This window comes from Gorilla gorilla, chromosome 12 (assembly GCF_029281585.2).
Source record: "Gorilla gorilla gorilla isolate KB3781 chromosome 12, NHGRI_mGorGor1-v2.1_pri, whole genome shotgun sequence".
Taxonomy (NCBI): domain Eukaryota; kingdom Metazoa; phylum Chordata; class Mammalia; order Primates; family Hominidae; genus Gorilla; species Gorilla gorilla.
This window is the reverse complement of record NC_073236.2, coordinates 59,175,956-59,193,141: the sequence shown is the minus strand read 5'-3', so window position 1 is coordinate 59,193,141 and position 17,186 is coordinate 59,175,956. Positions and strand designations below refer to the sequence as shown.

At 37.4% G+C, this 17,186-nt stretch overlaps 1 protein-coding gene across 9 annotated transcripts in view; it reads left to right on the top strand.

Annotated features, from left to right (window-relative positions):
* CTNNA2 (catenin alpha 2) overlaps positions 1-17,186 on the top strand; it is a 1,198,185-nt gene that overhangs the window by 1,120,605 nt on the left and 60,394 nt on the right. For all 9 annotated transcript variants that reach the window (XM_055378924.2, XM_019021073.4, XM_019021071.4 and 6 more), the window contains 2 exons: positions 3,656-3,807; positions 11,256-11,369. In XM_055378924.2, the coding sequence (XP_055234899.1) occupies positions 3,656-3,807; positions 11,256-11,369 (266 nt within the window). The remainder of the gene's footprint in view (positions 1-3,655; positions 3,808-11,255; positions 11,370-17,186) is intronic.

Below are 17,186 nucleotides of genomic sequence, written 5' to 3'. Positions count from 1 at the left end.
GACCCAGAAAAACACTGACTTATGGTAAGAAAAAAATAGATGTCTTGTCAGTTACAGTAAATATAATGAATTGAATGAGTTCGAGTTTTATGTTTTATTGGCCAAAGAATATAATAAGATGGTTTAAATATTAAGGTTCAATTGCACTCTGAGCCCCTATTTTAAAAATAAAGAACTTGCACCCTCTCCCCTATCGTTTTTTTTTCCTTGAAAGGTCGATGGTATTTCTGTTCCAATCTCTTCATAAAAATTCATTGTTTCTGCCACTTCTGACAACCCCAGGTCAATAACACTGTTGTTTATACCAAAATCCTACCATCCAAATCTCACTAGAGAGATAATGTGTGTCACGCTGGTGCAAATAGAATCCTCTTCTCCAAACTTTATGTCACAGCATTACTAGATGTATTCTGAGTTGCAGAGCATCCCCTATGAAAATAGTCCATTTAGGTTTTAGCTTTCTTCTCTCATCCTTGGGTGCAGTATCAGGCCAGGAGGTGGTTTTAGCAAGATGGCAAAAACCGCAATTATTTTTGCACCAACCTAATAGCGTGTCACCTTCTACATTGTCCTCCTCCCCATCTCTTCCTCAGGGTGACCTTGCACAAACAAAGCAACACCATAACCTTTTTCACCCCTTTATATTCGAGAAAGGTCTTCATGCAAATAGAGGTGTGTTCATGCAGGTTGGGGTCTGAGTGGTGGGCATTTTCCCACTCAACTTCTTAGTTGGCAGTTACTAAGGCAGAATATTAAGTGTTTGATCACAGTCATAATTTCTGAGGGGCTTCCTCACTTAATGATATTGTTCAGATTGGTTTCTATCATGTTGTGGGCCATGTGATAGAACTTTATTTTTTCAGAGCCCAGTTCTATAAGAAGTACAACCTTGAGAATAATTTGATTTCTTTTTAAACATGTGAATTATGAAAAGATTCAAAGATACAAAAAGAACAGAGACTAATATAACAAATGTCTCTCCTTCCATCTCAAAGGTAACTACTATATTTAAAGTGGTATATATCCTTTTAGAACATGTAAGAACATGTACAAATGTATATGTTTAAATAATGCACAGTTTTCATTTGTGTATTTAAAAATTTTTCACAAACGATGTTTCTTTTCCTACTCAAACGATATTGTTTTTCCCACTCAAACTTTGACCTCAGGGCTTATTCACTTTAATATATTGACTGTCCCCTGACTCACATCCCTAAGTCTGTTTTATCCCACCCAGATGTACTGTCTGTGGATCTGCAATGAGCATATCAAAGTGGTTCCTGAGTTGGAGGATTCAGAATAGGGCTGGGGTAGAGCCTGTAGACAGAGCTCCCTTAAAGCAATTATTTTCATTCTCAGGTTTTGTATAATTTTCTTCTTGACTCTTTGAATATATAACCTAGCAGGAAACAACTGTCTCTATGGTTATAGAGACACAAAAACATTTTTGTGACTCCAATGTACAATTACTTACCCTTCCTAATCAGCATCTCTTTAGAAGTTAATATTTGGCCAAGCCCCTAGAGAATGCCCGAAATCACAGGGAGTGGATTTTACTAGATTTTGTCAAAGCACTTGCCGAAATGATGTGTAACCATTGTTCTCCCATCTGTAGTAGAAGGGTACCATTGTGTCTGCATGCTCAATATGATTAATATTATTATGCTTTAATTTGTTTACCTGTGCCTATAAGTATGAAATTACATCTCATTGTTTGCATTATTTCTCTGATTATGGGTGAAGTCTTACTGTGTATTTATCAGCAATATGGATTGCTTTTCTGTGAACTGAGTGTACTAATTCTTTGTCAATTTTTAATATTTTTCCTTATTGATTTGCGGGATTAGTCTATTTATTTTATATACAATGTAGGAGCACTAATTCTTTATCAGTTATATCCATAGGGATAAACAGTTTTATGCCTCTGAAAGCTCCTTTGTAGTATTACATAGAACTATAACATCACTGATGGTCATACTTATGGCAACGTAGACACCATGGAGTGGCATTAATATAACTCAGTTTAAGAAAGAGGGAACTTGTAATTATATTTAAGAAGATACTTATTCTCAAATTCTAATATGTACAAAAATAATTTCATGCTCACTATTGAGTCATTTAAAAAAGTTTATTCCCAACACAAATGAATAACTCAAATAGTCTGAGTTTAATGCAGTGGTTTTTAGAAATATAGTTTTATTTGATTCGTATTTGTGGCAGTACAGCTTAATATTTCCCAAATTCTTTTATCTAAATATAGCTTAAAAGCCCAAATGAAAAATTCAAGTAATATAGAGAACCAATTATAGTAATTCATCCATAGAAGGAGATTTCCCCATGCATGCTGTGGTTTCGATAATTTCTACTAAAGTGTGGGCACACAGTTTTCCTCTAACCCTGCTGTCTCGCACTCCTTTTTTAAGTCTGTCTTTTCCTGGTAGAAATACATTTTTCCAGGAATGTTTTATCTTGAATACTCTGACCCTACAGAGTAAAGTAATTTAGCAGAATTTCTCACAGAGGGATTAAAATGGATATTAAAGTATCCACAGAGGATGAAAGTGAGTATAAAGAGGAATCAGGCATGAAAGTTCAGGAATGGAAATAGATGAATGATGTTTCTATTTTATCATCCTTGTAAATAAAACGAATATGCTTTTGGCTTTCATTTACTATACAAATTGATTGTTACAGGATAAAAGCTGAGAAAATTGAATTATAATTTTTGAGAATCAGTGAATCAGCAGCATCTTTTAAGAAGTTAGTGGAGGTATTCCAGACGCTCCGCTGAGTTTACTTTCCACTAATCTCTAGGGTGTGTGCAGGATCCCTGTGAAAAGAACGAAGTGTCAGCATTTTAGAAATTTATATACGTATGCTCTTTCACATTCAGGTGGTCCTGGTAAGATGGAACACTTTATCTTTGAGCCCATTGGTCTTCTCTTTCCATAGGACATTCTGCTGAAATGTCCCGTGTCTGTCTCCCTCTTTTCTATTACACACTCCTTCCCCATCTTCCCTTGCTCCACCCTCCCCTCCCCCATGTCTCAAGTCCAGCATTTCTGACAAAAGTGGGAAGGGTTGTATCATTTCATCCACATTTGATTGTGAAGCCATTTGGGTTAAGGTCTGCTACTCACCAGCTATGACTGTAACATCCGATATTAGTTAAATATTTATTGATACTTCCAAAGGGCCAGATTCCACCCAAAACTTTTTTGCATTATCCCACTGAATCATGAAGTAGGATTTTATTATATTTTATAGACAAAGAAACAGGTTAAAACGTGGCCAAGGATTTACAGTAACCAGGAACCAGCAGCAACCAGCAGAAATGCAACTCAGTTTGGGGTTAGGGTAACATGAAAACTATATTCACATACTACACCACACTACTGTGGGCAGATTTCAAAAACTTTCTCTTTTGCAAGCCATCACCATGCATAGAATAACAATTGGGAAAGTTTCCTTTCCCTGCTCCTGAGGTAACTGTCATAAAGACTACTAAATTGGGCTCACTTCAAACTGGACAGATGAGTGTCTTGCTCCACTTAACTTTTAGAATGCCCGAGGACCTGCCACTTTGCCCAAGAGCTGGAATAAGAGGTAGTGAGAGAAAAATTGCCTAATCCTCTGCTTTTTATTTTTAACCCAGTGATGCCACGCTTCGCTGAACAAGTAGAGGTTGCCATTGAAGCCCTGAGTGCCAACGTTCCTCAACCATTTGAGGAGAATGAGTTCATCGATGCCTCTCGCCTGGTGTATGACGGCGTTCGGGACATCAGAAAGGCTGTGCTGATGATCAGGGTATGTGAGGCCTCTGTAGCTCAGAGCTGGTCAGATCTCCTAGTAGGAAACTAAAGAGCTAACTGTCTTATTTATTTTGTAATTACTGAGTTTAGCTTGGTAAGCTGTTTGGCTCCTTATTAGTCAGACAAGGTGAGCTTTATACTTATGAAGGGATGAGTAATATCAACAAGCTCAAGTGAGCACTGAATATTCTGAAGGGCAACACCCTGCCTACTTCTTGCATGCTTTACTTCCTCAGTTTCATACAACCTTTAGGCATACCCCTGCTATTTTCCATTTGTACCTCTTGCTAACACTCTTCCCATCAGGATCCGAAGACCATGGGCTGGAAAGAAATGAAGATTACACAGCATAGTAGTGTTTATAATAACACATAATAGTAACAGTTATTATCATGCAACTATGAAGTGATACATAATTACATTCTCTTTGTATAAAAATAATTCAGACATTATAAATAAGGCTGGATAGCCTAACATCAAACCTCTTATTACCCGCTCCACTATCTTCCCATCTTCAGACTTCTGTTGTTAGGTAGGTGTGTCTTCCAAAATGTTGTCTAAATAATTAATATATATATTCACAGGCCTAGAAAATATATATTGTAGTTGATTTAAACACTCATACAGCATCATTTGCAACTTTTTGTTCACCCACAAGGCACATTCACATATGTCTGTTAAGACATCTAGCTAACCTCATTTTATTTAACTGCTGTATAATCCATTATAAGATGACTTTTTTCTCCTTATCTTACCAACAGTTTAGCATAGTAATGTCCAAACAAACATATTTATTAGCCACATAATAATCTTTATTTCTTCAAATATACTGCATATGCAAAAGCACATTTATTGCTATTATATTTGAAGCAGAGGTGGGGCTTCTGCAGTTCTAATCCCAAAAGCATGCTGTCCAGTAGAATGGTATCCACACTTGTAACTTAAAATATTCTAGTAAACACACTACAAAAGCAAAAAGATGAAATTAATTATAATTTCAAAAATATATTTTATTTAACCAAATGTATCCAAAATATCATTTTTTGGCACACTATGGTGTTTTGTTTGGCACAGAGCCTAAATCTTTCTCTCTCTTTCTTTCTGGGTGTGTGTGCGTGTATGTGTGTGTAAGAGAGGGAGAGAGATGCCTAGAAATATGGGAGGGGGACAGAGAAAAGAGTTATAAGAATCGGAAGAGAGGGCAAGGAAGGATAGTCAGCCTTTTAGGTCCATGAGAAATTAGATCATTTTTGTACTAACTTGTGAAATAAAGTGATAGACCATGAGAGTTATATTTTCAAAGCATTTGGTACTAAATCCCACTGTAATCCTCAAGATATATTCCCTCTTTTGCCATTTTTCTGCTTTGTTAGCCTTCACATGTTTGTCACAACCATTCATCTAGGAGGATGAGAAAGTTTATAGCCATCATTCACTTACTTATTCATGAGCTGTAACACACACATACACACACACACACAAAATTTTAGATAAAATGTCGTATCTTTGTCACATAAAGTGTCATTTCTCTATCTCGACATTTCAAGTGGTTTGATTAGACGGATTTCACACCACTTAAAATTTAGGAGGAGAGAAATGTACAGTATGTACAAATTGTTATTTTTAAAATCCTTCTCCATTCAGCACCCAAATGGCTTCATTTTGCACTTAAATAATTTCTTGGTTTTCTTTCTGAATGTAATGATTGAGTCTACTTTAAAAAAATCCCTTGTGCTAAGGAAGATAAACAATAAGACAAGTAGAATTGTTTCTTTCCCAGAAAATTTGACCATACCTCCTTCCCTCCCAAAGGCTGCAAAGAAAGATTTTTCTTTTCCCAAAAACAATACAGAAAGGATCCTGAAGGGTCAAATTCTTTATCATCTTGTCTCTTGGCAGTCAATACATATTTAATGGTGATGTTGGTATCCGAGTGCTTGAGGCCAGCTCCAGGCAACCCTCTGAAGTAGACAAAGTTTGTTCTTACTGTATTCCAGCCTCAGCTGTCAGGACCTCCCTTTTCTGCTGGAGCAATCTACCCCTCTTCCATGAAACCATTTTTTTTTTTTTTTTGTTTCTTCCTGAGGCTTGTCCATTGGGATCTGTTAGGCACATAGGAATTTTCTGATTATCCCCACAAAGTGGCTTAAAAATATATATGCAAATCTGGCAGACCAACATATAGTCATTTTTCATTTCTTACAGTAGTTAGTGTTCTACAGATTCACTGTGAACACGAAATTTGTGAATCTTGAATCATTGCTTCTAGGAGAAATACAGGGTTAGGTTACTGTGAGCTTCTGGCCGCACTTTTATCAACTGATCAATACTTAACCTTGTTTTATGTGAGTTTGTGTTCAAAGACACCTTCTTTAATATGTATTGTTTTTTGGGGGAGCCGAGGCAGGTGGATCACCTGAGGTCGGGAGTTCAAGACAAGCCTGGCCAACATGGTGAAACCCTGTCTCTACTAAAAAAAAACAAAACAAACAAACAAAAAAAACAAAAATCAGCCGGGCATATTGGCATGCATCTGTAATCCTAGCTACTTGGGAGGCTGTGGGAGGAGAATTGCTTGAACCTGGGAGGCGGAGGTTACAGTTTAACTTCACGTCTCCCAAACTGTGTATCAAGGTGCCCTGGAGCATTGCCAGATATTTTAAAATTTCAAGGGTAGCACATAGACATCTCTTGAATTCTGTATGAAATATGTTAATCAACATGGCCTCTTAAGGTGTCTAGATTTATTAATTAGAAATAGTTCAGTATGATTAAAAATTGGTAATTCTGTCTTGGTTATTCATTTATTTGCTGAAAGCTTATTAGATGTCCAAACTTTTGGAGTTGCCCTTAATACAGGATGAACAAAGCAAACAAAAGTCTCTACCCTCACAGGATTTCTATTCCTCTGGTAGGAGACAGAGAATAAACAAGGAAATATAATGTCAAACATTATGCCACAGAGAAAACCAAAGTATCCTAAAGGGGATAGAGCTTCTGGTGGGCATGGATCTCATGAAAGGAGGTACCTGGGTGGCATTTGAGAAGATACTGGGAGAAGGAAGAAGAAATAAGCCCTAACGGTACTCAGGTGGAGCATGTTTCCGGTGGAGGAAATGGCAAGTGCAAAGGTTGGAGCCAGGAACTTGACCTAGAGACCTAAGGACCTTATTGAATGAGTTGAGAGCCACTGGAGGGTTCTGAGCAGGGGAATAGTGTGATCTGACTTAGACCTTAAAAGGACCACCATGGCTATGCTGGTGAGAACAGAATGTATGGGGCAAGAGCAGAAGCAAGATCAGTTAGGAACCTCCAGAATAATCCAGGCCAGGCCAGATTTGCTGGTCGCCAATCACTCCTGACTAGGGAGTTTTTTCATTTTGTTGTTGTTATTGTTGTTTTGTTTTTTGTTTTTGTTTGTTGTTGTTGTTGTTGTTTTTACCTTTGGATCTCTAATTTGATTTTCTAGTCTGCAGCCCATTCCAGTGGTGTTGAGCTCTGTTGGGAAATCCTACCTCATGCATCTCTCAAGCTCTCCTGCCAACCAATATTCTCAGCCTTCTCCCAGTGAAATTCTCATACACATTTGGGCCCTTTCTTTCAATGGTTCTTATTACATTTTATGAAACATGAGAAAATATTGAAGGATTCAGAGTCATTTCACCGGGACTCATTTGTAAAATTTACTCAGCAACTCACATGTCCAGGTGAAATGACTGAATCCTTCAATACTTTCTCACTTTGTTTCTCTATAGAGGCTGTTGCAGAGGAATAGAGCACCAGCAGCAGGTGAACGGGTCCTGTTTTGCAACTGACATGCGGTATGACCCTGGTCAAGCCACATGATCTCCCTGGGCCCCTGTAATGGGCACAAATTAATCTCATAGACTCTTAGGAGAGATTCTGGAGTCTGAATACTTTGTGCCATTTTACAGATATGACCCACTTCCACAACAAAACATAAAATAGTGGAACCACGAGACTAGGAGTAGACTTTAAATAGTTTCTGTTTATTGAAAAAAGCCTTCCCAAAGAGCACATAGAACTTTCACCCTCAGTCTCTACCCTCCAGTACAGTGAACTGTTTATTTTATTTATTCCTTTACCCTGTAACACTATCTAATAATACAAGCGTAATCTTCCTGGGCCCATTTGCAGACCCTCTGTAATTTTCCATGTTTCCTTTAATTCACGGAGGTCTTTGACCAACTAAAAAATAGCACTCATAGTTTTAAAAATGTGTAATTCAAAAAAGAATGCCACGAGTAGGAGACACACTCACATGCAATTAGCAAACTGCACATGCACAGAACTTTTTATATGGATGGGCTGGATGGGTTTGTTGCGTGTTTAAGGTACATGTAAATAGCTTAAGCTCATCTATTTGCCTGGGGGTATTTGTGATGGTTAAAATCATGGGCTCTGAAACCTTCAACTTGTTGCCCACCTCCATCGCTTGCTAGGTGTGATGCTTTGGAAAATATACTCAACAGTTCTGAGCCTGTTCACACACCTATAAAATGGTGATTACATTTATTTCATTAGGTTTTTGTAAGGATCAAATTCTTTAGCTGAATGCCTGTCCCATAGTGGGTGGTAAACAATGATTGCCATTATTATTGCTGTTGTTGTTATTAGGTGTTATATTTTATTATTAAGCACAGTAATTATCACCATCATTTATGAATTTAGTTAATTTTTATGGTTCCTAAAGCATTTTCCTATACATCTAAGCTTAGGAGTCCTGTGGGGCAGAAAGTGCATATAGCAATTATAATCTCCGTTTTATGAGCAGGGAGACACAGAAGTAGTGAAACTAAGTGACTTGCCAAAGACATATAGCTTGTGAATGGCAGAGTTAGGTCAAAACATGCAGGTCCCCTGAGTCCTCGTCCAGGTTAATACCTCTTTTGATTTTAATGTTTTTCTTTATTTTGGTTCTTGGGCCATTGTCTCTTGAATAAAAATTCATCATTATTAGCTTTATGCTGCCAGGTTGGGTTTGTCATTGACTCATCTACTGAATGCACAGATCACTGAAATGTTTGGGCACAGTACTATAAGAACTGTCATATTCTGCTTATTTTTGTTGAATGAGATTTTTCGATTTACTTTTTCTCTTTCAAGAACTTATGACAAAAAGCGCTTGTAATCTTGTCATCTCATCTGTCAGCTGAATTTACCAACTTGCTATAATTGTCCCACAGTACACTGCAAAAGAGGGAGAAATGATCAGAGAATATTGTCTCTGTCCACAATAAAAATACAACCAGTTACTTGAACTAGGCTCTGCCTACTGTACCCCTGTTTTAGTTAATAAAATATGAGAACAAAACCTCTTTCTTCTTTCCTTATTTTAATATTCCTATGAAAGTAAACATCTGTAGATGACTGAGTGAATGTTAATAAGGTTGATGGTGAGAGAGAAGGAAAAACAAGAGTGATATGCCAAAGCTTGGAAAATTACTAGGCATAACGTGCTATTGGCATGAAGGACCCCATTTTATGCCTGTCTGACCAATCTCAAGCCTTCATCAATAACCACACCTGATTAATTACACTGTGGTAGCCAAAGAAACCAGCAGAATAAAAATGTGCCCTTTTGGATGGGGAATGGGCAGCTACATCATCGGTATTCCTTGTGGTCTGCTCTTTTCTTTTGAAAGACAACGCCCTGGAATGTGGTCCTACTGTATGCCAAGAGGCAGTCTGTGGAAGACCATCACCTGTCAGGCTAATCTCACACTGATTCACTCACTCACTTTTGTGCACCATCCTTACCACCTTTCGAATTTAACCTCATAGAGTTAGCAAAGCCTTAGAGCAAGCTATAACATCTCATGCCTCAGTTTTCCTACCTGGAAAATGGAGAAAATAATGTCTACATCATAGGAGTGTTAAGAAACCTGCGTGAGTTAGTGCCTGTAAAGCACTTAGAAGAAACATTGACAGACACATACATGGTAAGCACTTAATGCACAGTTATCTATTATTAATTATTGCCATTGAAGATGGAAAGGTGTTTTGTTCCTGGGCTTATGGATTCTTTCTTATCTTTTCCTTATCACTGACTTTATAGATTGGAAAGGATCTTGATCCAACTCTACTCTTTTTAAGCAATTTTATAACTTCAGTTCTTGCTAAATTTGTAACGTGAATAAACTACAACAAAAACTAATAATGAGAAGTATGTTTGGAGTCAGACACACCTGGGTGTTTAGATCTAACTTCTGGTTCTTTATTAACTAATTTAGGGATATGGGGCACATGGCTTAATTTCTTTGCACCTTGTATTACTTACCTCTAAATAGAGAATGATCCCTAATGTCACTGTGCTCATCTGAGCTAAATTGATAATACATATGTAAAAGTTATTTAATCCTTTATGGGTATGTGGTAATCAGTAGCTTCATTTCATAAACTTTGTTGAATGAATTGATTAAAAATCCCAATAATAATGATGGGCCAGGCACACTGACTCATGCTTGTAATCCTAGCAATTTGGGAGGCCAATGCGGGCAGATCACTTGAGGCCAGGAGTTCCAGACCAGCCTGGCCAACGTGGTGAAACCTTGTCTCTACTAAAAAATACAAAAATTAGCCAAGCATGATGGTGTACACCTGTAATCCCAGCTACTTGGGTGGCTGAGGTACAAGAATAACTTGAACCTGGGAGGTGGAAGTTATAGTGAGCCAAGATCCCACTGCTGCACTCCAGCCTGGGCTACACAGTGAGACCCTGTCTCAAAACAAACAACAAACCCTAAGTAATAATGATGACAAACATTTAAAAAATACCTACTCTGTGTCTGATACTATACAGATAATACATTGCCTAATCTTCACAGCAATCATAGAGGTAGCTACTATTATCAACCTCAATTTACAGAGGAAGAAGTCAAACTAAGAGAGGTAAGATAGTTTATTTATGAGCACATAGGGGCTCATATTCAGGCAGTCTTGACTCTAGAGCCTGTGCTTATAACCGTTATACCTTATGGCTTTGTGACCAAATCAGATATTCCATCAGGTCTAGCCTTTGGCCTGGAGATAATCAACTTTTTTGTTTATAGAGCAAAAGTGGCATTATAGAAGTATAGGTGTAAATTTTGTTGTTGATGGATCTTTTCTTTCAATAGATTTGGATGGGTGGAAATAATACACAGATATCATTTTTCTTAAAATTAGCATATCACTGCAAGTTAGACTTACTATACCTGTGTGAGGAAATAATAAATAAAATATATTTTTTAAAGTAAATTAGGGCAGCTTGATTTTTCTGACTGCATTCCGGCTAATACTCACCCACATAGCTGTGTGGGTGCTATGTAGGATGCTATAAGCTCTGTTTTCTGGGGGATATTTAGCCTGTGCAATGAAGTGTGTGGATGGGGGTGAAGGTTATCAATTTAAATATGCTGACTTATATCTTTTTGTCTTTAGACCCCAGAAGAACTAGAGGATGATTCTGACTTTGAGCAGGAAGATTATGATGTGCGTAGCAGGACAAGTGTTCAGACTGAGGATGACCAGCTCATTGCAGGGCAGAGCGCACGGGTGAGTGGACACCTAAGACTTTGGCTTGGCACACAGGGACCGTGTTTACTAAAATGGTTTGAGGGTATTTCTAAACTCCAGAGACGTGGTACCCCAGAGATTCATGGGTCAGAAATCTGTGCTCTCATCTGAGGTTGTTTATAGCAAATCACATTTTACACAGTGAAAATAACCACCACTGCTCCTGATTCCTCTAACTCCTCTCTTTTGCTATCACTGGAAACATAGCAACCACATCACAGCAAGCTTTTATGTGTATAACTGATTTTGTTGGGTTTGGGTACTAGAATTAGATGATAGACTGATAGGGGACACTGGAATACTCAAATTTTGCATTGGCACAGTCACCATTGCTCTTCCTGAAGTCTCCAAGCTTGTCAACACAAGAGGCAATGACAAATGAGGAATCAGGGCACTACTTTGTTTATAGCTGGGCTGTTGCTCCATACAATGGCCTATGTTCTATGATATCTAAGACCGTATCTTTTGAAATTGGTTCAAGGCCATTAGATAGAGAACTTTTTGTTTCCTCATGATGCCTGTCTACCCCCATGGTGGTATTCCTAGATCTGTCTGCCATATGATAGAAAAATAGAGACAAATTAGAAATATTCAAGTTTAAGGCAAGGATCAGGAAGCAACAGAGAGAGTACCAGCTCTGCCTGACATTTGAGTACTCCATGATACTCTTCACCAATGCATTTGGTCCAAAGAGCATCCTGAATTTGGATCAATCTGATTTGCTGTATCACCCAGAGAGTAGGTGTACGTAATCAAGGCTGGTGGTAAGAGATGAAATCTTCAGAGACCGCATAGGAGGATGAAATTTTCCTCCCCTTAAGGGCTCAGTTTCCAAAGAGTAAAAACAATCAGATTATAGTATAACTGAGAATTAGATATTCTAATTTTCTTTGTTAAGTTTTATTCAAATAAAAGATAATGAATAGAAAGCAAGAGGTTGAGAAAGAGAAGGTAATTTAAAATAGAAATTGGAAAACGCCAGAAAGCCCACACTGCCTTAAGAATTATGAAAGAAAAATAATCAGAGGTTAAAATAAAGAGGACTTGAGGGAGATGTTTAGTCAAGAAAGACTTTGTGTCTAAAACCCAGTTTCTCTTATATGCTGTATGCCCTGATATTCTCACCCAACAATCAAGTGACCCAAAAGATATAAACAGACATTAATAGGAGGGATGTGAAGGTTAAAGAATATTAAAGACAAAGGCTTTGATTTCAGACAGATTTGGTTTTGAATTATAAAGGGCAGCATTAGAACCATGCTCAAAGCTACATGTTGCTTAATTTTTCACTTTCAGACCTCTCTCTAAAATGTGAATAACAGGGTTACGTGATAGGATTCGTATGAAGATTTAATTGCTTAATATTTGTAAAATAATGGGCACAATATTAGACATACAGTAAGTGCTCGATAAAGATGACTGTGATAATTATCATCCTTTCTAAGAGAAATCCTTTCCAATCACACGATGGTGGGACAATAGAAAAGTTGGCATAGAGCCCCCTATTTCAAAAATTCCTTGCAGACTCTATTTAATCCCCCCTAAAATGTTGAAAATTGGAAACGTCAGTAACTTGAAAATCTTTTGACTCTGTGTTGGCAAAACGTCAGATGAATTAAACAGTCAATTCATCTTCAGAATTAAGTAAAACCAGCATTTTTATGTCACTGACAAAGGGCAATTTTGAGTAATTCATCCAAACATGAAGCAATTCAAAGTCAATGTAATTGACTAACTGCAACTCAGTATACATACAGCCTAGTATCCACTGACTAGTTTTCTTAAAGACAAAGACAGGTTGTACAACTCATCTTGCTTTATAAGCACCATCTTGTCAAAATGGCATGAACAGTCCCACTTTTACAAGGAAGAATAGAGTCGCAATATACTTCTGTTTCATTGGGAACCTAATTCTAGTCTCATTTACATTAGACTTCAAGTCAATGATGATGGGTGGAAATACAATTTGGAGACTCCTGTCTTTATCATCTATTATTTCTTCACACTAGTGTCTTTTCTGAGAGTTTTTTTCAGCATGAATTATAAACAGGGTCCAAGATAGTGAGAACAGAGCACTCCTACAAATTCAGCACTTGCTCATTTGACTTTGAGGTCTATCATGTGGTCTGTATGATTAAGTTGCAGCAGACAGCATTACTTACTGAGTCAGCCTATTTTAGCCTGTAATTATATGATGACAAATCAGAGACATGGAATTATGGCTGTTAAGTTGGAAATAAGAGGGTGCATTGAATAGCTGAAATGATAGATGGTCAGACTTTTGACCAGCAAAGTGTGCTAAGTTGGTCCAAATTGTGAAGGAGGCGAACTTTGTCTTTGACAGAGGCATTTGCTCTTCCCTGCAGCAAGTCCTCCCATGTTAATGATATTACTTTGTGTTCACATTTAGAGAAAGTCTCCCTTTCTAAAAATGGTAAATTAATCTATAAGAAGGTTTGAGTGGGAGATAAGCTTTTAGTAACCCCATCCAACATTGCTCTCAAATTCTGGAATTAAAGTATTTCAAAAATGTCCTTTATATGCCCATGTCTGCTGCTTGCCTACAACATTCTGAGGGAGAGGAAAGTGGGGGGGGGGCGGTTTAGGAGGGGGGAATGAATGGGAATCAATATGGATGGTGGTGATCTGATAAAATATGGAGGTGATCTTACCCTTTGATCCTAGACATGACATAATATAAACTGTTTCTCCACAGTCTGGCATAGTTAAAATAGGTTAGTGACAATTGCTAGGCACTTAACCTTGGTGATACAATATATTATTTGGAGTCACACAGACCTGATTTTAAATGTGGACTTAGTGAAGCTGTGTGACTTTGGGGCAACTTTCTTAACCTCTCCACACTTCATCTCCTCGTATGCTACCTCATAAGGTCGTAGGGAGAATTCCATGATAAAATGTATCACAGGATTTATCATATAAATATGTAATAATTAAGTTGGTGGTAATGGTGATGATGCTTGTGGCTTGAGCTAATCATTCATTAGAAGGCTGACTAAATAATTTCACCTGAAAGAGTTGGATCATTCAGGCAATCATGAGAGTTTTTACTTGAGTTAATGGGACAATTACCTCAATTTTCCAATTCACTTCACAGCTAGAGACTGGTAAGAATCAAAGGACCCACTCCTTAACTACTTATATGTATTATACTGCTTTAAAGTCAAGTAAGTAGAAACAGGCACATTGAGTTTTAGTCCCTTTAATTGTTATTTATAAACATTCTTGTACTTGAAACTTAATGTTAGCCTCTTGCTCTAGGCGTAAGAAATGAACACTTGTCAGTTTGGGGACCCATAGACGTTAAAAATCATTTTTTTCTCTGGAAATTGGAAGATAATTATATCAAAATCTCCTTGAGATTTAAATTGAAGAAAGGATTCAGTGCTATCTGAATGGTTGTTTTCTTTTATCAGTGATTTTCACTTTTAGTGTAATAGGTATGGTTTATAACAATCACCAAACAATGGTTGCTGGTTCAGAGGAAAGGCTGGGAGGGACTCTGGGGTAGGGGGAAGGAATCCTTTCGGATTAATATCTCTGATACCACTAATCTGGGACCCCACATCAGGCAGATCAAGAATTTGGAGAGCTGTGCTTGGCTACTGTGAAAAGCAGAAACTTCAACCTGTCCTGGGTAATCATATCATACAAACAAAATCTGATATGTTCCCTTTCCTCTTGGCCATGAAGATAATTTTTCTCATGTTCCCTTAGTTTGAGGGAATGAACAATTGCATGTTATGTATTTTATATTGAGCTTGATTTCAATGTAGCTGGCTTCTATTTTTTTCTAGCTAGAATGGCTTTAATGTGTTAACATTTCAAACTGCTGAGTTACATTGATAAGACCTAATTAAAACTCATGTGTTGAATTCTAATTTGATTAACTTGCAAATTTCACAGTTTGTGATCTACTGTTTATAGGTAACCTTTTTTTAAATTCCAGTTTCAGAAAAGGTCAATTATGAATTTTTAAAAGCAAGAGCATTTTAAGAATATTTAAGAAGAGACTTCAGCTCATTGATAGCTACATAAGCAGAAGCAAATGGAAAGATGCTTTCACCCAAGTCACACACCATTAAGTGTATTATGCAGGTCAAGCACCCCTAGAGTCAAAATAATATCTTCCTTTGCAAACTTGCATTGGAGGGGATAGTTTTTCTTCAGAATTGTGTCCTTAGAATGTGTGTGTCAGTTCTGGCAACTTCTCTTGAATTATGTTAATGCAGTGAGTGGAAAAATGTTTAAGCAGTCAAAGGATGTTTATTAAGCATCTACTCTGGGCAGGATATGGCAGCCTAAACCCTAGGGAAGCATATAAAGAAGTTAGCGGTAGGGCATTAATAGGAATTAATTAGAGAGCAAAGCAAAGCAGTTAATATTCAAGTGCTAAATTGTATTATGGAGATGCAAGTGCTATAGTTGACAGAGAAGTATACACTTTTCAGTGCACAAATTAACCTTGTGTTGGGACAATGAAATGTGCATTGCTTTTCATCTGGGGATTGAACATTGAGTCTGGGAGTCTGCTGATAGTTTTACGGATTCTTTTACAGAGAAGCACCTAGCGAATGTTTTAAATGATGCTGGTTTAGGACCTGTGAGGTCTAAGTAAAGCATGATTCGCTCTTCTGTATGAGGAGGACAATAAACCAAAAACAACAATAGGTCATCAGAAAGGAATAGTTAAGGAAAAAAGTGCATATATAATTTCTGTAAATCAAACATATCTCAAATATAATGGAATAGCTGTCTTGCTATGAACACAACATTGCAAATGTGAGCTTACAATAAACTCTTGTATATCAAGCACCTTTTTAAATACAGTTTTTAAAGCTACTTTATCTTTCAAGATATAGTATTTTAAATATCTTAATAGTATTCATACAAGTCTGGATTTTTAAATATGGATTAAAATTTACACATACACATGCATATCCAAACATACATACACATGCTATTTAAAGCCACATACATGCATCCATGGAAGTTAGTAGATGTGGCTACTAGTAAGAAGCATCTGGGCAGCCACTGGTTCAAGGATACCTTTAGTCAAATCAGACACCATAGGCAACTCATGTCTATGGCATCCACCAGGATGCACAGCATGGCGAGCAGTGCTAGTGATATCAGTGACCCTTGCCCCAGTTGGTTGAGGACCCCAGGACAGTGGGTAAGTTGCATGGCCAGGCACAACTGATGATCCAGTTGTGTAGAGTGGTTAAGAATGATCTTAGTTCAGGTGGGTTTGAATCCTATTCCTAGAGCCTATTGTGTGATATTAGGAATTCTATGAATTTCTCTGGGCCTAGATATTATGATTAAAATGGGGATAGTAATAGTATCAGAATGATTAAGTAGATTGTTATTTGACATACATAAGCCTCAGCACAGTACCCAGTATTTGTGGATATACATAAGGAATCATAACAATCTTCTATTTGTAGATAGTTGCATAGACCCCGAGCCCATCCCTTTCCCTATGGCAACTAAGAAATGAGCCAGAGGGGTAGTTGGAAAGGCAAATTAATGGCAGCAATTATAATATAATGTTAATGATAATTCTATACATGCTTACTTTCATTTTATTTGAAAAAACACATATTATTTAATTTGCTGCCCACCATCACCTTTTGAGGTAATTATTTACTATGCCCATATTCTATCTGAAGAGATCAATGATAGATCCATATAACAGTGAAGTCTTAACCCATGTCAGCTGCAGAGCCCTTGTTGAACCCAGTTCTTCTGAGCTCACATTGCCTGATACCT